The 25378-nt window shown below is 41.4% G+C and overlaps 1 protein-coding gene across 4 annotated transcripts in view; it reads left to right on the top strand.

The window, feature by feature from the left end:
• GRIA3 (glutamate ionotropic receptor AMPA type subunit 3) overlaps window positions 1-25378 on the top strand; it is a 217077-nt gene that overhangs the window by 84937 nt on the left and 106762 nt on the right. For all 4 annotated transcript variants that reach the window (XM_019540185.1, XM_019540183.1, XM_019540186.1 and 1 more), the window contains exon 4: window positions 17869-18056. In XM_019540185.1, coding sequence (XP_019395730.1) covers window positions 17869-18056 — 188 coding nt within the window. The remainder of the gene's footprint in view (window positions 1-17868; window positions 18057-25378) is intronic.

The raw sequence follows: 25378 nt of genomic DNA, 5'->3' as shown, positions 1-25378 counted from the left end.
AGCTGATCACTGGCAAAGGCGGGGGGGGGTCCCCCAGTGGCAGATTGCCAACCCCAGAAGCTTCAGTGGCAAACCAGAAGTGCCACTGGTGCTTCATGGGGAGGCACCAGCTAGCATACCCCACTCCCCAGCTGGTAAGAGCTAATTTCAGGGGGGACACATGCCCCTGCTGCGAGTCACCTATGCAGCGTTCCTTGTTATTGTGGCTTGCCTGATCAATATGACAAACATTAAAATAACCTTTTTTTTAATGGCTGTATCCCTATGTAGCATTCCTTACTTTTCAACTCTGAATAGTTAAGAGTTCCTGGTAGTCATCAGGATCTGGACAGACTAAATTCAATACTTACACAAAATTTCTTTTGGAACAAAGCATATTGATCCTTGGGAAAATATAGGTGGGATTTTCAGAAGTGTTGTGTGCAGTGATCTCCCCTTATACTTAATGCTAAAACTCCATTAACTTGTTTGGGCATCATTAGGCCTGTACTGATTGCCACTGTTTTGAAAGACCTACACTCTAGTAATCAGAGGTGAAAAGGAGCTGGTAGATTGCTCCATTCTCTTTTCTCCAGACAACAAGATTCCCTATTGTATAATATCTATTCCCAGGTCTTTCTTTGGTTTACTTTTAAATTTTCAGGCAATGAGTTTTTCACCATTTCCTATGAGAGATTATGAAACAGTGCAATAGAATTGTATTCCAATAGCTGATCTCATTTATGTGGATGTATATGCAGAGTAATAACATACCACAAATCAGAAGCTGGACAACCATCAAGAAACTTCCTTTGATAAGCATGGCAAATTTTCTTTTGCTTAATTTCATTGCAGTGTACTCCAAGATAACCTCATGGAACCCACTTAATAATTTCCTATCCTCTTGAACAGGATCAAGCCCCCACAATAAACTAGTCAAGTACAAGAAGAGACACTGCACTATTCAAAAAAGGGAGAGTGAGGAGAAATTATGGGTGAGGAAGGAATCTTTGGAGGAAAGTAGGTATTAAAGAAGGGTATAGAGGTGAAGGCAACTCTTGGGTCACTGTTTTAGACTGTTCTATTCTTTCTACTACTTTTAAAAAGTTAGCAGGGGATTTCCTTCAGAGGAGGATCTACTGGCAGTATAAAGGCAACATAGCTCACTCTGTGCCTCCAACTTTTCCTCATCACCATGTAGAGGGCATTAGGAACTGACCTGACTATGGCCTGGAGGCTTGAGAAGGAGCTGCCAGAGTATGCTGCACTTATGAGATACTGGGCACATCTACACATTCATTAATGCACTTTTGGTAATGTATATTAAATTTAGTCCTTCCACTGTGAGGTGCTAGAGAAAGGCTCATTAGCCTATTTTGATGTGCATGTGAAAGCTCATGGGTGTTTTGTGATGCTTTAATATGCATTAAAGCGCACATGTAGACACACCCACTGAACCTCTGGATGGGTACATAGCCCTCTACAGTGGGGATCTTCAGGTTACCTGAGGTTATGCTGTTGGTTAAGCACTAGGGGTGTGTGAAATGGGCCTTATTTGATTTGGATTTGGATTCAGCCCAAATCAGGAACAGTGATTTGACCCATTGATTTGGATCACTGTCCCTGATTTTCGACTTGGCTGAATCAGAATCTGACTATGCGATGCTGATTCAGCAAATCAGTGATTTGGGCACAGGTCCAAATGTTTTTAAAGTTTTTTCCACATACCTCAAGGTACCAGGCGCAGCTCATGAATCCTGCAGGGCTGGGGTGAATGGAGCATCCCACAGGAGCACAGGGGGTCAGCAGTGAACTTGGAAGTGGACTAAAAGTACTGACCCACTTCCGGGTCTGCCAGGGAGCGCAGAGGGGGGACCCCACCCTGGCTTGGCAGTCGGCCACAGGGGGACCACGGGTGCCCCCCCAAGACCCAGGAGGAACCAGTCTCCAAGCCAAGGGAGCATGCCCCCCCCCCCCGCATGCTCCCCGGTGGACCCGGAAGTGCTTCTGCTCCACTTCTGGGTCTATTGCCGAGCACTCTGGGGAGCCCCCCATGCTTCTGTGGATCACCATATCTGCCCCAGCACTGCAGTGTTCAGAGCCACCAGCTACCTAGAGGTACGTAGAAAAAACATTTAAAGCTGTTCTATGTCCGAATCACCAAATCTGTCTAAATCTCTCTGAATCGATTCAGAGAGATTAAAGGGTCCTCTGATTTGATTCAGGTTTGGAGATTTGGCCACCGAATTGGGCCAAATCTCTGCCAAATTGAATCGGGGACCAAAGAGTTATGCAGCCCTATTAAGCACCTGGCTAGATCATGGCCTAAGACCCTCTTTCATAATTCTGTCAGCATATATTTTCTTTTCACTCTCTCCTCCCTTCTTACAGATAGGATGACAGAGGCAACTGAATGAGCTGAAGGAGGTAGCCTGGTGAATGAATGACTTCTCAAAGTACACTGAAAACATAAGCGGCAGGATAGATGCAGAGATGCTTACGAGAGAAGGGAGTGATGGGAGTGTGAAGGTTAGCTTCACTGGTAGAGCAGAAAAGGCGAGTGAAAGTAAGAAACCAGGTCATAGCTGAAGGCAGGGATTGCATAATGTAGACCCCAGAAGGCAAGGACAAGGAGTTTGATGAGAAGAGCAATAGGAAGACAGTTAAATGTCTCAAGGGTGACAGGCAGGGGCTGGAACATGCTCAAAGTGATGAACAAGACATTCATTTGGCACAAAAAGGCAACATTAGTCAAGAAGATGTGAGAGAAGGAGACTTCAGTAGAAGACTTTGAAGGTGACAAATCAGTTAATGACCAGGTAATACAGCGTAAGCTGTAAGTAATATAGCATTTAGTAAATATGCATTTTCAAATGTTTGAATATGTTTGAAAGAAACAGCCCCTTCTCTTGTAAAAGGAAGGTGATTGATTCAGTGCTTGACTGCAGTAGGAAGGTTAATATACAAGGCAAAGGGGGTAGATCAACTCCCTAGAGTAAACACTGGCATTATATTTTGAGCCTGGAACATTTCTATGTTAATAATTAGTCAGTTTAAATGGAATTTTTCTTGTAGGCAACTCCACTAGCTCACAGGCAATAGCGACCCCGTTTTCTCTTGCCTTCCATTTTTGTACAGCTATAAATATCATACGGAGAAAATGTTAAAATAAAGAAATCTTCTGCTGTTTGCTTTAGAGAAAAAATAATACCAAATCTGAAACAAAAAAGAGGATGGCAGTAGCAGAATTATCAAATTAAATCTTCTGCTTGAAAGAGTTCATTTGAGCAGAACGGTTGTACTCTCTCCATTGTATTTGTCCCAAATCTCATTTGTTAAATGTGTAACAGTTTTCATGGGCTGAATTATTAAGATAATGATAAATATGGGGATAAGATCAGTGACTGTTTGTTTCTCTACGTGCACAGCACTATATATTTTCTCTATCAGAGTAGTTAATACCAAGCTTGCTGCATATTTTATCGTTGTGTGCTGCTAACCATCGAGTTGGATTTATTGTACTTTGGAGCCATGGAAGAGTAGTCATGCATCAGCTGTAATATCATAACAAATGGAATAGTAGGGTTCTTTTGTTTCGCTGGATATGGAATTGAATATTCAAATAGCATATAAATGTTCTGAATAACTGTAAACACTTGGCAGAGTAATTGTTTGCAAAACCCAAAGTAATGGGAGTGCCGTGGCTCACTGGTCCCAGGAATGTGTTTGTTACAGCTTCCTAATTCTACAAAATAAGTCTAAGAAAACACTGAGAGGAATTTAATTTAAAAGCAGGGAAACTAAAGAGCAGCCTGCACTGCAACCTGGAGGAAACACTGTCATTCCTTTCATGAATAAATATACTTCCAGATTCCTACTCTGCAGGGATAAAGAATACTACCCCAAAAGACTTCTCCAAATAAATATTTGATATTCACTCACTCACAGATGTGCCTACATCAAATTCACGTGTGCACCCCCTGTAAAATGCTATGCATTTTACATGGCTGCACCTTAATAAACCCATTGCAAAAAGATAGCTAGTTAACAATAGGTTGATGTAGTCATTTTGTGACAACGTGCTGTCATTAATAGGACATAGGATAAAATTTCAAGTCTTGGAATAACTTAGGGGGTCAAGTCCTATTTTCAAAAATGGCTAAAGCATGGAGAATCCAGATATAGAAAAATATTTAGGTGCCTAAAGAGAAGCAAGGAGGGATTTTCAGGAACACCTAATTGAATTATATACTTATTTCCGTTGAAATTAATGGAAGTTAGATGCCTAGCCTGTTTGAATACTTTTGAAAACCTATTCTGCCTCTTTAGTTACCTAAGAATATTTGAAAATCTGGTCCTAAAAGCTTTGGATCCATTGAGAGACTTTGGCTTTTGCATGCCTAAGTCACTTTTAAAAATAGAACGTAGGCACTTTTGAATATTTTACCCACAGTGCACTGTGAAGTGACTCCATATCCTGGCACCTGTGGGCAAGAGAAGTCATTTGAAGTAGTTCAGGCATATTTCAGTGCATGGATTAACACTACTTGATCAGCTAACACAGAGCTGTCCAACTGCTGGCCCACAAGGAGCAAAATTGTCACCCACAGGGCACATCTACACAAGACATTTACTGCAGAGCCAGCTAATTAGCTCCACAGCAAAGCATTAGCATCTACACACGTGGTGCTGTTATGCTGGAGTAAATTAATTAACTCTGCCATAGGACAGTATTTACTTCCCAATACAAGTACTATCCTATGGTGTGTTATTTACTCCACCTTGGCTCAATGTGCTGTGGTCCCAGGCACACGTGTAAGTGCTGCACTGGGGAACAATAAACTCCAGCATGAACTGTGCCAGAGTTTATTGCATCAAATTAATTTCATGTGTAGATGCACCCACAAGGATTGTCAGCACAGCTTCTGGAGCCCGCTGCGTTGACACCGCTCTGGATTCCAGGGGGGTATACTGCCATCAGTCATGCCCACATCCCCTTGCCCACTGCCAATTTGGGGTCTTTGCTTGTCACTGGCAGCTCATATTATCATCAAGAGAAAGGGGGGAGTGGGCAGTGTCAGTATTCACCCATTCCCAATCCACACCAACAAGCCACTGCCACCAGGAGTGGTTATCAGGGCCATGAGAAGCCCTTCAGTCTGGATCCAGGCCAGGGGATCAAATAACTTGGACCTTTTTTCCTGTGTGTCCAGATGTAAGAATAGCCCAAATATGTTTTATTATTAAAAGAAAACCAGCATGTGCTTTTGGTTTCATTCCTTTTTTCATTCTTGCTAGAACTGTATCAAGCCCATCAATACACTTTGCGAAGTGCTGTAATTGCATCTACTACAACAGTCCTATTAGCTTTACACTGTGTTTTGAAGGTAGAATTTTGCTACAGACACTTATTCCCACGCACCGGGAGTCCTTTGGTTTGGTTTGTTTTATGGCGAGCTGTGCTAGCTTCCTCATTCAAATGTTGTTTAATGAGATCTTTTTCAAAAGTAATTCTTATTGGTGTAGCCCAAACAGGAAGTCATTCTAAAGTCATCTTCAGAGTGTGCCAGAATAAAGTGTAACAGTAAAGGCATCCAGTATCTCCAAGCAGTGTAAATAGTCTTGAGGTTTGCTTCTAGAGGAACATGTTATTATATACAGTATACATTGAAAATTATGAAACGCACTGCCTCCTCGTAACACATAAGAAAGAAATTCCCTACCATTTTTTTTTATATTTGATAATCAAATACACCTTTGGCCAAATTCCAGCCAGTATGATTTGCTCTGGATTTGTCAATCTTTCATTCTTCAAATGAATGCTTGGCTAAGAAATGTATTTTCTTAGCTTTCAGTGACTAAGATGTATAGTCATTTGTATTCATCCTGCAGCTCTTAACTACAATCTAATGGCCAATAGTTTTTGCAGCATCCTTAACCTTTTACTAATACTGCTTCACAGAGTGATACCACGGTGTGCATTTCTTATGCACTAATATTGGGAAGAATATTAATGCCTACAGGCTGCCTAATCTATCATCATGGAAAACACAGTTTATGTCTGAGGTCCACATCTGAAGCAAGGTTGAGCCTTTGATTGAAGGTCACCTTTGCCGATACATCTCCTGTCACCGCAAGTCTGTTTCATTACCTTTGCAAAGTTCGTCACAGTGGCGTTTCTTAAATGGGGTTTATCAGGACTGGGAATTAGACAAATTCTGGCCAAGTGCAGGCAACATTATTATTTTATCTTTGATATATCTGAATCCCTTAATTCCTTCCCACTCAGAATTGGACCAAAGAACATAAAATGAATTGTGTGATAAAGCTCTAACAAACTGTATGTCTCTGAAGGGATGACAGAAACAGGAGGTTCAAGGAGTCATGAACACTGGAGAAGTCTGGGTTTGAATCCAAACTTTTCCATATTTATAATGGACTGAACCAATCCTCAGCTATTGCAAAAGCTGAACCTGAGACATGACTCCAACATTTTAATTAGACCTATATCTCCCTTTAACAAACATTGATAATGCAACTTTTTCATGACCCACTTGCAATATAGCACAGTACTTCATCAAAAGGAATGTAATTCTGCTGCCTTTAGATTTATTATACTCCATACAGCAACTGACAGCAGATGAAATTTTGCTTACTTGCTTAAGTGTGCTCTGACCTCTCAACTACTGCATTCTTGGTGATCACAATTAATACAAAGAAATTAATTTATGGTTTGGGACAGGAGATGTACTCCCACTGTGCTGGAAAGTAAAATACCTGTTTCCAAGGGGTGAGAGGATGATGAAGACAGACTTTGGAAGCCTGATAATATTTATTAATGAAAATCTTCAAAAGCAATAGATTTGTTTGCTCAGGTATTTTGAGCAACTGAAAGTTTAGATAAAGGTTAGGGAAAGGAATATTTTTTTTCTAAAATGATTGACTGATAGCAAGAAGAATTTTACAATACTTGAGAAAAATCCCATCCATGTCATATTTTACTCTCTTCAGGACATTTATCCAAGGCACACTGAGTTAACATGGTTTCATTTGTGATGAATATGTATTTCTATTCATAGTCTGATTACCATAATCTCCTGTGATTGTTTCTTCAAAGGAATAATATTTATCATTATTTAAACTTGCAGTTTCTAGACTTTTTTTTTAGCAAAAAGCATTAAGCATTATTGCTGCATACTCTTGCTAAAAGGACCAGTGCATAGCGCAAAAGGAATTAATCTGTGTTATCAATAATTGTAAGATTGCAGCACTTGTTGAAATTACATTTTTAGTTCCTCAGATAAGAGCAGCAATATGTAAGGCCAAGTTTCAGCTGTTTTGAAACTCCACAGCTGCTGCTGAGTGGATACAGGTTTTCCCATTCCTGATACATATGGAATAGAAAATGAATACTTTTGGCTGCTGCTTTGCCTGCCTAAAAATATTGTAATAAATATACTGGGAAAATAGTTCTTTTTCATCCAAGCTGATCATTTCACAGTGATTTTTAATACTGCTCAGGACTATATTATTTTTACGTGGTATAACTGATAAATCTTTAAACTATATTTGGTTTGGGTGCTAGTATATTAGTGTATTTACTGCACTGAATAGGATTCCCAGGGGAGATGTTTACTGTAAAACAAGATGATTGTGGTTTTAATGTAAAGTTTCTTTGGTTTCTAAATGTTTTAACAGTCAGGATGGATTTTAAAAGAAAGAAAAGAGAAAAGAAGAAGAAAATCTTAAGCTTAACCCTACGGTTCAATCTAATGGAATGGACCTATGCCTGGGAATCAGGATTTCCTGACTGCAGATCCCAGCCCCAGGATTGATTCATTATATGGCCTTGAGCAACTTATTTGTTACTCTACCTCTGGGAAATAATATTTGCCTACTCAGTGTGGAAGTTGTGATGATAAGTTAGTTACTTGCAAACTGTGACTACCAGAGAAGTACTACATGTTACTAGCATGAGTGTGAAAGACTTCTAAACACTGGAAAACTTCCCTTATGAAGTGCACTCCTTTCTACTGTGAGCAGTCACCTCTCTGTTTAACTGAGTGCCAAACAGCTCCTCATGTAATGTATGTTGGAAATGATGATCCAGTGCTAAATTGTGCCATTAAGCCACTGCTGTTGCTGGTCTAATAAGGGAGACCAGCAACAGCAACAGGCATTGTGCTTCTTGATATTGGTATGGGACACAGCATGTCACTTGTCTTTGCTTCTCTAGTCTAAGGGACCAGGCATGGTCATGATAAATAATGCTGTTTAACCACCAAATGTTCCTGAGCACAAATTCTACTACTTGCACCTCTTTATGCTTTATTAATATGGTAACTTTTCATGTCAGAAGGGTATAGTCAGCTAGATTCATCCCTAGTGCAATCCCATTGCTCCTGATAGTTTCTTCAGGGACAAACTTAGCTCCCGTGTTTGGCACTTAGTAAGCCAATGGCATCCCATCCTCATTAGTGAGCTGCCTGACAATGAATATTGCAAGTCTTGCCTTTGAGCACTCGTTCCTCCTGGAATGCATATCAGCTGTCTAGGTTATCCACTAACCTGCTAATTACTAACTGTGATTCCTAATTAAGCCCCTTTTCATGTGTTAAGTATATAAACACGGAGATATATATATATATATATTTAACTCACAGTAATTAGCCTCTTCAGTTGCGCAGTAGTAAGCATGCAGATTTCTTTGCCCCATTTGGCTTTGTGCATTGCAGGTATATGGTACAAATAATACCCGTAAGGTACTGCTGCAAGCAAATTTCCTTTCTGAATTTTCCTCCCTTATCTTAAACATGTTTCTTCATCATATTGTGTTTTTTCTGCTTACCTTCTCTCTCATGTCTGCCTAAATGATAGTCTTTAGGAGTTTCCACAGGCTTGGCACCAAAACAGTGCGAATGGAAAGAGATGATTAATAAGTCTTATCTACAGAGCTGTTCTTGTTCCAGAAATGTTTCTGCAAATTATTTTGAAGTGTCCAGCTTCTTCCAACATACCTGTTGTCCCAGCTCTTATCTTTGTGCCACAACATAGTAATTGTCTAGGCTTTCTCTTTTAAAGATTATTCCTAGACTATGTTAAAATGGTACAGACATGTAGAGCCCTATTTGTTTCTCTTCATTTCACTCCCTACCCCGCAAAACAGCTATTGTGGTCACATCATTTTGAGGTAAATCACCCAAGTGGATTTATGTGGATGAGGTTTTTCTGCCACAGGAAGGTACATTTCAAAAGGAGCTACATTATGGTGCTCTTTGAGGTGTTTTAAAGGAATTATAAATGATCATACTGAGAAAATGGTTTATTCTGATTTTGCTGATGTTGGTGGGAGTCTGGTCTGACAGGGTAATTCAGGACACTTAAACAAGTCTGTGTTGGGAAGGAATATCATTGGACTTGAGCTCCATGGCTCGGTATCCCACTGTGCTATTGACAGTGCAAGCAATGTAGGCAGTGGTGTTTATTGCACTGCTCTAGGCTTTAATGTCATCATTCTTTGCTGAAGAGCGACAGAGCCCTGGACTCATTGTGGTGCTCGTCAGATAAAGGTTCCTCTGTATTTAAACAAGCTTGTTTGTTGGTTTGGAACTTCCAAGATTAACTAAATTTGTTAGATTCAAAAGATTTGGCATTTAACAAGTCACAGTAAAATGGCTTTCCCCTTTGGAAGGCTGTTTGCCTTGGCCTATGCGTTCTACACACCTGCATCCCCTGGTGACATGAGCCCTTAATACCCCCTCTATTACCTTTCTGATAGAATCAATATCCAGAGTTCTCCAAATTCTTAGCAGTAGGGATGCAGGGAATCCCTTCTAGCCCATGCCCACAATGCCCTTCACCTTCTTTTACTTCTCAAAATAGATTCTTCCTGTCTGTGGTTTCCTGTGCGTGTTCTTCTGCCTTATCTGGGCAATCATTATTGCTTGATTTTCCTGAAGCACAAAAGGTCTTGGTTTCAAATAGGCTTCAAACCAGTCAGAAAACTATGAATTTACCCAATCTTTATAACTTCCTTGGAAGCATTTGAATGAAGAATCCCAAGGGAGAGATAAAAATGTTGGCTTCAGCCTTCTGCAAACTCTGAATCATGCAGCGGGTTCCACATGTAAGAAGCCTTCCACTGCCATGAGAACAGTTTCCCCATTTCCCCACCCCTATGAAAGACTTCTGCTAAAGTTACCTTGTAGTATTAAGAAAGGTACACCTCAGCCTGCCCTTCATTGGGGCTTGATTCCCTGCTGAATTACTCTGTTCTAGTTCTACAATGGTACAGCTTCATTGAACCCACTAGGGTTGCGCTGACACAAACTGAAGTGATGCAGCCATGAACTATGCCCAGTATTGCCACAGAAACGCCAACATTGTGTCACAGAAGTGAGCAGCCATCAACCAGAAGTACTCTTTTAAGAATCTGCATTAGCTTGTTTCAATGTGCATTAAAGTGTCACTTTAAAAAACATGCTCTTTAGTTAAAGCTCATTAAAACAGACTAATGTGCATTTTCTTAGGAGCTCACAATGGAGGGCACCTATACATGTACAGCAAGGCTGCTCCGATGCAATGTAATCACAGTGCGTCAGAGCAGACTCCAGCGTCATGTGCATCAGTGTCCCTGTGCTGAAAAATGGCAGTGGGGGCACTTTAACTAAAGCTTGTTTGATGAGCTTTAGTTAAAACATCCCCGCCACCATTTTTCAATGCAGGGATGCAATACACATGATGTTCCCACTCCTGGAGCATGTATATAAATGCCCGTAAATTTAATGTGCATTAACTAAAGTGCATTAATGCATGTGTAGATGCACCCACTGTGTTCCATGTATTAGAACTGAAATCATGCAAGTTCAGTTGTATCCCACCCCGAACAAATGCAGACCAAATGTTTCCTGTAAATTTTCCTCTAGCTGACAATGCCAGGCAAGTTCCTTTTCACTCACCCAAATGGACACACTATTTATGTTGATTTCTATATTTATGGATGACAGGTTGCAGCAATGTAATTTTTTAACATGGAGACTATAGGATTTACTGGATATAGATGGCAAAAGAAAAAGGTAACTTAGTAGCCTATATGTTTCCCCTGCTAGACAATTGTGTGAGCCCAGAAGAGCAGAGCATAGTGTATCATATGCAAGTTATTGGGGCTTCTTAAATAAGCAGGAAATGGATGAAATGAGATAAGCTCAAAAACTTATGATATTAAATAAAATTAACTGAACATAATTGGAATTAGAGAGCACTTCAGGGTACTAGTCATTTGCCCAGGCTCTTATTAGTTTTAGTTAGGTTCCTAACTTCTCCCCTACTTAACGCATCTGCGTAACGATTTTGTAGTGCAAACCATACCTCTACTCTGATCAGCATTAATTTACTAGTGTTTAAATCAGTGCTGGATGAGGAACAAACACTGGGAAAATCCAACTATAGCTAAACTCCTGGGGCTCCACGTAGTCCCAGGAGTTTAGATATAGTTGGGAAAAGGTCACATCTGACATTCAGGAGAAATTGCACAAGGTGGCCTTTTTGCAGGCTCAGTTTGCGTCTGCCCGATGTGGGTCCACAGCTGGATGGCTGAAGTTCAGTTGTGAACCCACATTCCAGTATTTGATCTCTAACTGCCTGATGGTGTCTGTAGCCCAGGTAAACAGATCAGCGGTGCTCACTGTTGATATTTGAGACACAATCAGGTTGCAGTCCTGCTTGCCAGTCTGAATCTCTGCCTCTTAGAAGGACCCAGCAAAATACATTAATTCACTTCCATTTGTGATAAGAGATAGTGCTCTAGGATTCATCTTATATGGCCCATTAAGATTATGAGTTATTTAAAATTAATGATGCTGTTTTCTATTAACTTCTTTGGTGTCAATCATGAAGGGATGCCAAGAATGTTCCAGTTTGGTCAATTGGACGTAATTAAACAATGATGGCATCACTGGTGATTCTTGCTACCTCATCAATACCAAATTTAATCTTGTATAGGGTAGACTTCCTTCTGGTTGAACAAGCTGTTCAAATGGAAGGTTTTTGCATAGCTGGATTTGGGAAGAGTCTCCTGAGGTTTCACAGATGGATGAAGTGGGTGAATTGCTCTCTTCAACAGTGCTAGTAGGGCTAGTCAGGAGAAGCCCATGACAGAAGGAATGGCATGAAAGAGGAGCCAAGCTATAGGCTCTGCAGTGAAGATACGGATTGTATCTACATTTTAGTCTGCCCAAAGAAAGCAGTGAAACTATGTCATTGGGGCATAGGGAGAGTGCAGCTCTCTGTTGGATAGCTCTGGAATATTTCAGATGCATAGGCAGATGGAGTGAGTGGTGCACAACCCTTTCCCAGACTTTGCTTTTCTCTCTGAAGCCTCTGAATTTAGTGAAGTATATAGCCACTTACTTAAAGGTTTCACTATGAAAGAACCTGTGAGCCTGTTTCAGTTACAGAAAGGTGTGTTTTGACAGGGATTAGATTTTGGATATCACCAGCATCTCTAGAACCAGTAGAAGCAGCTGACAATGACTGGTTTGAATGTTAGGCCTCCAACTGAGTTAGACTGGGTTATTTAGGTGATTCTGGTGAGGGCTTGGCAGTGGTATTTAATAAACCCATTTTAAAATCATCTCCTTACCAACATTACATAGAAGGATATTAGTTTCTCTTGGGTCAGCTGTTATTCACAGCCTTTGGTTAAGTTTTATATGGAACAGTTGATCTGATACTGGCAACACAACCAAATCAAGCTTTTCCTGAATGGCTTGCTAACAGAGATGAACTAGAAACACTGTTTGTCCCTTTTCCCCTTAAAAGAAAAAAGCCAACGTTTGCTCTAAAATATCAGCAAAATGTAGGCAAACCTGATATAGTGGGTTCTATGTGCGGAAAACTAAAAGTATCCATGGGAGCTGAGCACCTGGCCTCTGCCCATGTCATGGTAGCTTTTGTGAAACGCTCATATCAAAATAGATTTATTGGCAAAAGCAAGGAGGAAGGACAGAGTCAATATGCTGGCTTGCTCATGAAACCATTCAGTCCCTAACATAGATCCTGCAGACAACCCCAATTTGTATTGCTGTGATGTTAAACAAAGGGAACCTCACTCTTTGAATTAAAAATATCCCTCCTTAAACCATCCTGCTGCTAAATGTATCAAGACTCTCAAGAAAAGAATACAATTGAAGCCCGGAACATGTTGTTCATACAAATAACTCATAATGGCTCATGATGTGCATTGCAGAAAGAAGTTGTTGACAACAGTAAGCATGGAGAGGTTTAAAGGGCTGAGGAAAGTGAAAGTGGGTGTGGGGAACAAGCTAAAATTGTGGCGGGGTGGGTTAATACTAGGACTGTGGAAAGCTTCGGACTCTGATTCGATTCAGCGGAGATTCATCCCGATTCAGTGGCCAAATCTCCAAATCAAATCAGAGGACCCGTTAATCTCTCTGGATTTAATTGAATCAGAAACCTCCAAAACAATTCAGAGAGATTCAGAACGAGTTGGACATAGACACAGCTTTAAATATTTTTTCTACATACCTCTACGTAGCAGGGGCTCATGAGTGCTGCGATGCTGGGGCTCACAGAGTGTCCCACAGAAGTGCAGGGGGCTCCCCAGCATGCTCGGCAGCAGACCTGAAAGTGGACCAGAATCCCTTCCAGTCCACTTCCAGGTCCTCCAGGGAGCACACTGGAGGGCCCCTTGCACCCTCCCAGCTCAGCAACTGGTGCCTCCTGGGTTGGGGGTTCCTCCCATGGCCGATTGATGAGCTGGGGAGGTACAGGGGGGTGCCCCACAGCGCACTCCACGGCAGACCCAGAAGTGGACCAGAAGTATTTCTGGTCCACTCCCGGGCTTGCTGCCAAGCACATAGAGGGCTCATATGGGATGCTTCATCCGCTCCAGCATTGTAGTGATCATGAGCCATGCTGCTACCTCAAGGTATGTAGAAAAAACTTTTAAAGCAGTGTCTATGGCCGAATCACTGATTCTCTGAATCAGCACTGAATCTTCAGATTCAGCCAGATCAAATCAGAGACAGTGTGGCAGGACACCGTTGGTGCCTGCCACTTTAAGGGCCAAGTCAAGCAGCCAGCAGGTGCTTGATTGCGGCAGCCATTTTTAGAATCATGGCTGCCTATATAAACAGAGCAGCCAGGCAGGAAACATTGCCTGGTTGAGCTGCTGTATGAGAACATCTGCCAGTACGAGCAGGAGGCTCTTGGTCCCGGGCATGATCTAAAACTGCACCCTGCTGAGAGTGGGTGGCCTGGTGGGGCTCCCAATGGTGTGGGAGCCTCCAGGAAAATACCAAACCAGTTACCACCCCGACGGAAGGCAGGTTGGGGCACCTCAGTAACCCATATCACTGTGGGTAGCGGTTGGGGCCAGGCACAGCTACAGCCACCTGAGCCCCCACTGGGGAGGGAAGCCCTGTAGCCCCAGTGAGGGGAAACCAGAGGACTGGGAGCCTGGTTTGTGTGCTTGAGTTTGTATAGAGTTGCCCTGGAAGGGGCCAGGGCAGGCTTGGCCTCGCAGTCAAGTAATTGGCTGGCCACTACCCCAGTGAGGACCATGGGAAAGGCCCAAAAGACAGTATGTCTGCCACCCAAGGTATGCACTAGATAAAGCCTATGGCCAAAGGGGCCCACTCTGAGAGGGAGCAAGGCAGTATAAGTTGTCGATGTGTGAACGAGACCCTGTGAGAGGGAGCGGAGCATGAGAGGCCCTAGTGAGAGGAGGGCAGTATGAATGCGTGTATCTGAGGCCTGACAATGAGAGCTAAGCTTGGTCCAGCTGTAGGCCAGGAGCATTGTGTCACCTGGATGCCATCTGCAAGGCTTGGGCTGCAGTGTAAGGCAGGAAGAGAGCTGCAGATAGCACCCCCTGGCATCGGGGCAAGGATGGGCTGCCTCCCACCTAATAAGAGCCAGTTATGAAAAAACAAGGCATGGCAGGAGAGTGGGGTGTGGGCAGTTATCCCAGGAATAGGTGGGCGGGCCAACATCAGACCAGCTCCAAGAGCACCCCCCAGTTATAAACAGTGATCCGAATCAACAAATTGAATCACTGTCCCTGATTCAGGCCAAATCCAAATCAAATAGGGTCCACTTCGCACACCCATAGTTAATGCACTTTATTTATATAGAACCATGGGAAATTAGTTAGGTGGAGGAAGGCACATCATTTTCCATTTAGCTGGGGCATTAGAAGTAAATGACAGACCTCTCAGTAAGACAAGAAAGAACACGCGAGGCTGACACAGCAAGGAGAACTGTTGTGGGACGAGTAGAGAGAAGAGATCAGATGGGGAGAAAGTGGTGGAAGGTAAAGGTGTTTGCAAAGACCAGGAGGAGCAATTTGCAGAGGATAGACTGCTGGTGGAATCTGGAATTCTTTCAGGCTGAAAGTAAAGGTAGTTATATCTTCAGGTGAGAAAAAAAGTTTGTGAATAACTTCCCACTCCTTTTTCTGCTTTGAAATGGCAACTACTGGACAATCACATCTACACCCACACCCACAGATCCATACAATGAAGTGAGAATTAAAGACGCTTCATGTAAGAGTTCCTGGTTTTGATGGAGCCAAATATGACTCAAGAACTTCAGTTGAGACCAGGAAACACAGAACCCAGAGTATGGTGTTAATGGAAGACTGTAATAATATTTGTAATTCTCATTATATTCATTTTTAATGCATTGCGCCTGGCATATACATGGGCAGGGAGTATATATGTTTGCAAAAAGACAGACCAATGCAAGATGTCCAGGTTCCCAAATGGAGTCAGCGTGTTTATGAACTACAGAAACCTAACTGAACATTTTTTGAGTGAAAACCTTCTAAAATCATGGACTGTTTTTCCTTTGTTCAGAGCAAACACAAGATTCATCTGTTAATGAAGTGAAACAGAGAGGTGTAGATATTCATTATTCAGTAGAATCAAATGTTTAAAAAAATCCAAATCTTTACATGCACAGCTTTGATATATTGCCATTAATTGTATTTATGAGTTTTCAAATGAAAATTCTTCGTTGGTAACTGATTGAGTATCTTTGCCATAGATCTTCCTCCTGCATGCACTGGAATCATAACACTGTCTGAGACATCACAGCCATCTCTGTAAAATATGATGTTAAGGAAGACTGAGTTCATTGTGCTATACATATGTAAATGTCTTTCTTTTAATGGTCTCAGGGGAGAGGGGATGCCAACAAAGATTCCCAACCAGAGCATGTATTAATTGTCACCACCTTTCATGAGCTAGTGAAGTGCGTCCATACAAAGGAAGAACATTAATAATCAATGAGCTTTAGGTAGCTGGAGTGCAGACATTGTGGTTGGGGGAGGGGAACAGGAGGAGGAGACTCCTGCAAAGTTGTAATAGTCTTAATGCAGGATCCAGCAAAAGAGCAGAGATCAGATCCTGCCCATCACTAACTGCCTGGACTGAATTGGAATCGTAGCAGATTTTCTCCACTGTAAGTGAGGTCAGACTGTAGCCCATGTTGTTTAGAATCAGATATATCCTGACAGTGAAATCTAAGGTTTGAGCTCAGAATAGCAACTGCCATCACTCAAAGCTCCTGCATGTGTTAAAAGGATTGCCGGTCTCAAAAGCAGAGGGGGAGGGAGGGGGCAGTTTGCCACACAGCACTATTTTTATACATATATATTTAAAGATGAATAAAAAAAATGAAGCTGTTCCAGCTTGTGTGTGTGTCCGTGTGTGTGTCTGTAAAGAACCTCTGAGCTTCCAGGGTAAGAAACCCCAAACTGTAAATAAATTATTGGATTAAGAGCTTTTATACGTGAATTATTTAGACAGACTCCTAGCCCACTAGGAAGTGTCTGTGCCGGAAATGATACATTCCTTTGGCACCCATGGTGTGAGATCTCAAGTAGGTGACCTACACTTCCTGAATTGATGCCCTTCTAAATAGGAAGTAATTGGAAATGTCCTATGGTCTAAACATTGTGAAAATAAAAAGAGGGGTCAGTAAACACAGGCTAAATTCTACAAGACAAGGAATACAAATCAGTATCTCGGAGCTCCTGCATAAGCTGCCTTAGGGAAAGAGATTACCCTCCCCAGCTTCACTACAGTTAGCTCACGGCAGTGCGCTCAAGTTTTATCTGCAGCCCAGTCACAGTTGTTCGCAAGGAATGAATTGCAGTTTGCTAGCATAAATTTCCCACTGTGCAGCTCTTTGTTCATTTCATGCTGCTTCTCTGCTCTGTTGAGGCTGCTAAATGAGTCAATATTACCTTAATATAAGCATGGGAAGTGTAGTTAATGTTATTAAACTCCATATTTAAAAACATTTATTGAAATAAAAGTGAATATCAGCAAAATATTCTCCTAAGGTACATGCCTCCAATAATCAGCACAATAACTTAATTGGCATTCTGGTATGCAGTGGTTGGGTCTGTGCCAATTAACGACCCATTCCTGCAGTGTCTATGCAGGCAAGACTCCCATTGGATTCTGTCCATCTTTTGAAGCTGATGTGAGTTTTGCTCAAGAAAGGACTGCAGAATCAGCCCTTTGCTCGTGTACGCTCCAGTAGACCCATAAACATGCCCAGTAGGGCCATCAGAAGATCTCCTGGACTAGATTCCAATCGGGCTTAGTTATTAGTGAAATAATTCTGCTGAAGTCCATGGAGTTGCTCAGATTTTACAGCAGTATAAAATAAATCAAAACCTGGCTCCTACTGTATTGATATTTTTTCTTGGTCTTGGAGTGATTGCAGGCTGTTGCTACTGTATTTCCAGTCAGGCCATTTAATTGTATTTAAACCTATTCTAAAATCTTCAGGATAATTTTGCTTTGTTTTACTGTTAAATGACGGTGGGGTTTGTGTGTTTGTTTTCCTTTCTAGGGTTTTCCATTCTTCAGGCAATTATGGAGGCAGCAGTGCAGAACAACTGGCAAGTGACAGCCAGATCCGTGGGAAACATAAAGGATGTTCAAGAGTTTAGGCGAATCATAGAGGAAATGGACAGACGGCAAGAAAAAAGATACTTAATCGACTGTGAAGTAGAGAGAATAAACACCATTTTGGAACAGGTAACTTCCTGGATCTGCACTCTTGTGTCACAGACTTCATTTCCATTTTTGGGAGTTTTGGTTTTGGGATGGTCTGGTGATAGAAATGAATTAAATGACTATTAAACCAGGAGCCCAAGAACCTGCCAATTATCCTTATAAAAATAACAGTCCTGGAGGCATTCATGTTTTGTGGCAAGTATGGTCAATGTAACCCAACAGAAAACATCTCTGTACATTTTTTTTTTTTCTACAAACGAATAGAGATTTTTTTAAAAATAGGGCCAAATCCTAAAACCCTTCACTCAGAGAAATAGCCCTAGTCCCATATGGACTACTCATGTAGGTAGGGGGTTGCCAGGCATGGGGTGGTTGAGTAGACATTACACAGCATTCGCAGTGCAAGAACCATGGGGACTGGGAAAGATCGGGCTCCTGGTAGCTTTGGTAACTTTCCCAAAGCAGGTATGAATGAAGTGAGGCCATGGTCCTATCCTCTTCACTACTAACCAGTCTAGTGCTCTGGACTGAGGAGGGCATTCAGCAGGAGCACTCCCCCTTCACACCAATACAAAATAGCTCTTCACTGTCTGTACTCTAGGTAGCAGCTAAAAGCTACAGCAGAGCCATGTGATTTGATGGAACCCAACCCATGAAGGCATGTAAAGATTTGCTTATTATTAAGACTGCAAAACCCTCTAATTAATGCCACTTCATAAATCTAACTGCATCTTTACGGTCTGGAAGAAATCAAAAGTAACATGCAAATTTCATGAAGCATTAGCATACTCTTTTAGAAATCCTATGCCATCAGCTGTTAGCAAACTAACCTCAATACCCTAAACAAAACCAATGAATTGCAAGAGATGTGAATCAATTCCGACAGCATTCAATTTCAATGAAGCCCTGAGCTTGAATCGGCTTCAGTCCCTGGAATTATAGGGCTGACTTTGAATGATATAGGAGTTTTGCCGTTGACTTAATTGCGAGAAGGACCTGGTCCCTACTGAAAATTCAAAGCTAGTGCTGTTATGTGCAGGGTAAGTATCAGGCAATTTATCGTAAGTGTCCCTTCTGTCCTAGCAATCCAATTCAGCCTGAAAGTCTGAGTGCCTCAGAGCAGTGTCCAGAAAAGAGAACTGCTGGAGACATGCGTAACGGGTTCAAAACGGATGGGAGTTCGTCCTGATAATGCCAACCAGCAGAATGAGATGGTTTGGCTGCATAAGATTTTCCTAGCATTTAATCACTCTGGTCTGAGTCTTCTTCCAAGCCAAGTCCAAGGCATTGAGCGCTTGGGGGTTCTTGGTTGCTCCCCGTGTCCTGATTCTGGGAGATGCTGGCCTCTCGGGACCTTGTGTAATGTGTGCACAGCCCCCACAACTCCCCTCCTTAGCAATGGCATCTCGGACTCCATCACCTTGACTGCCACTGGCACTGTCAGGAGACGGGACTTCCTCCGAAGCAGACAGCCTCCCAGATGACTGATGGGAGATGGACAGAACTGTATCTCTGCAGAGAAATAGCCTAGTGAAAAAAAAAACTGCACAAAACACAGCTGTGAGCCAGACACACAGCTAGGCATGGGGATCCAAAATACCTCCTCCCTCCCTTAGCAGTTGATTGGGAGGGAGAGGGATTTCTCCTTCTCACAAGCACCTCATAGGAGTTGTAATAAAAGTGCACCTTTGTGTGAGCTGTGCAGTGAGGAGCAAACTTAAATGTCCATAAAAGTGACTTATATAGAACTTAAATGTCCATAAAAGGTATATAGAAGGTGGGAAGGAATTGGAGTTTTTCCTGACCAGGCAAATTCTTGGTTTCTACCTGTGTGAGGAATGCAGGTTTGCCTTGTTACAGGTCCCTCTTTAGCCCTGGGCCTAACTGCCTCCAACATCAGTCAGTCAAATGTGGAGCCTGGTTACCCAGAGAATGCTTTGGTTGTATCACATTAGGATAATGGGGTCCTGGGTGGGGTGTGCCTCTTCTGCACTATGATAATACAAAAAATATAGTAATATGAACATGGATCCACTTTTGGTCCTCTGGTCTTCTATCACTGAGAGATGCACAGAGCAGAACATGGGAAGCCTGGGGATTTCTTTCTTTCATGTGCTTGAGTTCTTACTTGAAGCACCATAATGCAGTCTGAAAGCATCGCAAGCACCAAGTAGAGCCAAGTATGAACCATGAATGAACTTTGAGCCGAGCCTCTGATGAGGGCAGGCCCTTTTTTTTCAAACTTCTTAACCCCACATCCATTCGCCTCTTTCATTCTCTATTTATTTGTACTGCATGCATGAGAAAAAATACAGAGGACCACTCCAGTGGTCAAAATGATAGCTGCGTGTTATCCCAGACCTCGAGCAAAATGGATTGATAATCTGTTTTCTCCTGCAAAGGCACTGACTTCAAATCTGCTGGTGTTATGTTTTTTATTAAACATTTGATTCAGCTTTCCATCTATTGATCTATTAATCATGAATCTATAGTTTTAAGTAATGCAGTAGTACAGAATATGACTAACTAGTTAACCATTTTACAATAAGTATTATGGCCTGGATTCTGCAGATATCTAATGGGACATAGGTACCATTGCACATGTGAGTAACTCCACTTGATTCTACAGAACTACTTGTGTGTAACATTACTTGTAAGTGTGTGTGTGTATGCGTGCACATGTGCACATGCAGAATTGTGTCTAAAACTAGATCTTGAGTAATCTGATCATGAAAGGAAATAATCCAGTTAGTAAAGCAAAACAAACACCTTTTCGATAAATATTCTGATGTTTATTGCATCTATAAAATAACAGCAAAATTGCAGATAAATATATATCTATATATAGCACTAATCCACAAGTATTCCCCCCACTACCTGACTTCACTGGGACCATTTACCTGAGTAAGAATTGTAGGTTTGTGTCCTGTATCATGATACATTGTGAAAAAAATATGTATAGACAGCCACTACCAGAGAGTTTTCTGGTCCAAGACCCAAGAACAATGGCATTGTTTTCTACAGGTAAAAGGCAATATTGGTATACCCATGGGCTGACTATAGAACAATTCATTTTAAGGCTTTTATTTTGTCTTTTCAAATTAGCTCCTTATCTTGTCATAAAGTTAATAAAAATCTTACAAAAAATTCCAAGAACCCTTAGATCTCTCCAGCTGAGATACTCAAGGGGATCGTAAGATGTCCTCCTTTGAGACAACTGCAGTTTGCTGATAGTACACTGCTGTGGGAAAAGATAGCTTTGGATCTGCATATTGCAGTTTGGAGTTTTTTCTGTTTAATAGTGTTAAAAGTGTTTTCTGCCAAAAAGTGAACTGAACAGACACTGGAATATGAGTAAAGTGAGCACTTCCTATTGAATTTATATATCTTTGCATGCATGCGTGCATGTGTGTACACACACACACACACACACACACACGTGCGCATGCATGCACACACATCCACATACAACTATACATATACAGTTCTCTCTCTCTCTCTCTGTATATGTATGTGTGTATATATACACACACATTCTTAATGTGTATTGGCCTGCATCTATTCTAAGAGTACCACAATTATCACTCGTCAATATTAACAGTCTTAATACCCTATATATGTATGTGTTTGTGTGTGTGTACACACACACAACTATACGGGGGGGGTGTATATGTATGTGTGTATATATATGTGTGTGTGTGTGTCTGTGTATATATACACATATATGTATGTGTATATATATCTCTGTGTGTGTATACACATGTATAGTTGTATATGTATGTGTATACACACACACATATATAAGGCACTTAGACTGTTAATACTGATGAGTGATAATTGCGGTACTCTTAGAATAGACGCAGGCCAATACACATTAAGAATTTGAGTGCCCAGCATAAATGTTAATCTTAAAGGAACCAAATTTTCAGGATATGCCTGGCACACTTCCCCCAAAACTCAACCCCCATTCAGTTGAGTCCCCCCAGAATCTCTTGTTGCTTTTCAATATCTTGGTCTCAGAATATACCTTAAGCAATACATGCTTCAGATTAACTGATATCATACCAGCAGCATGTACTGCAGTCACATCAACAGGATGTGCACTTTCAGTTAAACTGGCAACTGATTTCTGAAAACTAGCCCTTTTGAATCTCACTGAGATGCGACACGTGTGACATTTTAATATTTTAAACGTAAATGGCACTTTAAGTCATAGGGGCTGAAGTAATTTTGTAAAGCACCCAACTTCTCTGTCAGATTAGGTTGGCTGTAGTTTGCAGCTGGAAAAACTTTGTAAAAGAGATTAAGCAACAATGTTTCTAAGGAGATTTATTCCAATATATTAGCTGATCAAAAGTATGTGACCTGTGCTATTTTGTTAACTGACTTACTTACGAATGTTACAAATGACCCCACAGTGAACATCTCAAGTCCCAGGGATTTTGTACAATTTTGTCTTTTAAAAATGAAATTTACTAGTCACATTCAGTATCCAAAATTCACCCTGCCATTCATAAGTTTATTAAATGAAAATAATTGTTTTTCAAATTATCGTTAAGATTTAGCCTGAGGATCACTCCTTTATCTGTGAAACCCAGAGAGAAGAGAGGCCCATTTCCCTTCTTACTTGACAACTAGATGATTATCTAATTTAATCATCTAGTTGCTTCTCAGGCTTACTGATATCAAAAATTGCTGCTCTGCAACATTAATAACCTCCCATCTCTCCTTGTCCCTTGATGCTAAAATGCTCCAATGTTCTTTCGCAGATAGATATGCAATTTTGTTTTTCATGAGCAGAAAGGCATCTTGTTCTGGGAACAGCATTCGCTTTTAGAATTAGACTCTATATTTAGGGACAAATCTTTGATTTGAGAAATATTTTTGTTTGTTTTTTTTATTCCCAAGATAGCAAGTTGCATTTCAGACTAAAGTGGTTTTGTGTCCATTTAGAAACAAATCCCCTAAGGAAAAATAAGGAGGTAGAAACTCCACTCAGGGTCAGAATGGTGAAACATTACAAAAGACTTGTTTATTCCAGAGAATATATGTTGTTCATCAAAAGGAGGCTATCTCCAGACAAAATCATAAGGCTTAGGCTCCAGGGTAATCTCAGTATTGAATGGAGGCATCTGCGAACAAAACGTAAGTAATACTGCAGGATAGAACATAATGCACAACATTTTAAAATGATGGTCAAATTGCTGAAAAGCCTTCAAGTGAAGCGTCCACAGGAGCAACAAGGGTGATCTGATTGACTGAACTCTGTTCAGTGGAAGTATATAACATGATTTGACTTTTGAGTCTGAAATTTGGAGATTAAGAAGATGGCCTACAATATTTTGATACAGCCATCCCTGTAATACTTTAAAGAGCCTTCAGTGAAATGCATGGAAGTTTGGATTAATGGCATTTTCAAAATGAATAACAACAAATTAGTATTTATGTTGCACAGTCAGTGCTCATAAAAACAAAAAAGAAAGACGAAAAGTCCAGGTGCAAAAATTGTCCTGTTTTCACATTGCATGTCGTATGTGCTTTAAGTCGGCTGTGTTACATTGTAAAGCTAAATTACTGTACTGGCACGTCTGCATTCTCCCAGAAGCACTGACAGCTTGCAAACAATCAAACTGGTATATTAAGTGTAAGGTGCTGAGAGACTGGGTATTCTCTGCCTGCTTTTTTCTTTTCCCCCATTGAGGATCAGATTTCTCATAGGAAGCACAGAGCTTTGGGGCACTGGTAAGGGCTCTGCCACAGAGTGGTCACCTTCCAGGATTTTGTCCTCTGTAGGTCTTGGTTTGCCAGGGAAAGGGTTTCAGTGAGTTTCAGCATGAGGCACCGAGGGAATATCTAATCTATATATATATGGGAATATCTAATCTATATATATATATATATATATAGTGACTGGGGAAAAAAACAAACAATTACATGTTCCCAGTGAGCTACAAATTTGAAATTTTGGACGTTTGCTCATCAAGTGTTCCGAGTATTGAGAAAATCTAGTATTTACGTTGGAATCTGAGATTACCAAGAAACAACCTATTGTGTCCCCAACACAGATTATACCACTCCAAACACCCTTAAGTCCATTTGGGAAATAGGAAGGGAGAACGGGAATTCACAAGCATTGTGTTCATTTCTGCCTTGAAAAAAACAAACTGGACTTGAGATCTCCCATGACATGAAGTGGGAATCACCTGGGGATCGTCTATATGAGATGTTCACTGCACAGCAGGCTAATTAGTTGTGCGCTATACATCATGTGTCCACACATCCACCCCCTATTAGGCTGAAGTAAACTATTTTACAGCACAGCAAGATACCACTTGCAAATACAAGTAGTATTCTGCAACAGCGTGAAAAATGCCGCAGAGCAGATGTAGACACTGCCCCGGCTACCTGGGGCACAAGGATGTTTCAGTGCATGGACTGCCTGCTGGCTAGCCCCACGCTGAAGTACCCTCGTGTCCCAGCCAGCCTCTCTGCAGCATGTTGAGCTGGGGGAAGCAGCCCTGGACTGGCAGGCTGACCCCCTGTGCACTGCTTGAACCCTGCTCGGCATGCTGTGATCCCAGGCACACATGTAAACATATGCCTGGGAACAATAAACGTATGCCATAAGCACCAGAGTTTATTGCATCACATTAATATTCACATGTAAATGTGCCCCGAGATCACCACTCTTCAAGACCTTAGCTAGCAATATTGGCAAAATTGAGTGAAGCATGCATGAGCACCAGTGGCTACAGCCATATATGCCTGAAGGGCCTGAAGCAACCAGGAACTAAACTAAAAATGAAACTGCAGACATGGTAATGAGCTATGGAGAAGGAAACGCTCTTTTCAGACCCGAATAATTCTCCGAACATATCAAACCGTTCAGACATTCCCGTGGGATGGATTGCCTAGCTTGTAAATGTTAATTTTTTTTTAAAGGACACCATCTAGATCTCATAAGATTTCCCAGATTCAAAATGACAAGGACTTAACAATCAGAATTATTTGTACAGCAGAGTGATTAAGCTCACTTGGATTTTAACAGGTTCTGAAATAAAATGACTCAAAGGCCAGTAAAATCACAGTTCAGAGCATTAATTACATGATTAATAATGATACTATTAAAACAATTTCATCATCATAAGTGTACATTCTGCTGTACAGTAGACAAGGAGGCTGGCTTTTATTTTTGCTGAGGGGTCCAAGTTGATGGATGTGTGAAAAGTTTTATGCATTTCAGGTGACAGTCCTCTGCCTGAGGGGGGCCAGGGCCCTTGGGCCCCCACATATTCAGCACCTCTAATAGTAGATCAGCTCCAACAAAAAATCTTTTGCCCTGC

The sequence above is a fragment of the Crocodylus porosus genome, unplaced genomic scaffold (assembly GCF_001723895.1).
Source record: "Crocodylus porosus isolate Cpor-Errol unplaced genomic scaffold, CroPor_comp1, whole genome shotgun sequence".
In the NCBI taxonomy this organism is placed as follows: Eukaryota; Metazoa; Chordata; order Crocodylia; family Crocodylidae; genus Crocodylus; species Crocodylus porosus.
The sequence above is the reverse complement of the archived record's forward strand: the minus strand, read 5'-3'. Positions and strand labels throughout refer to the sequence as shown.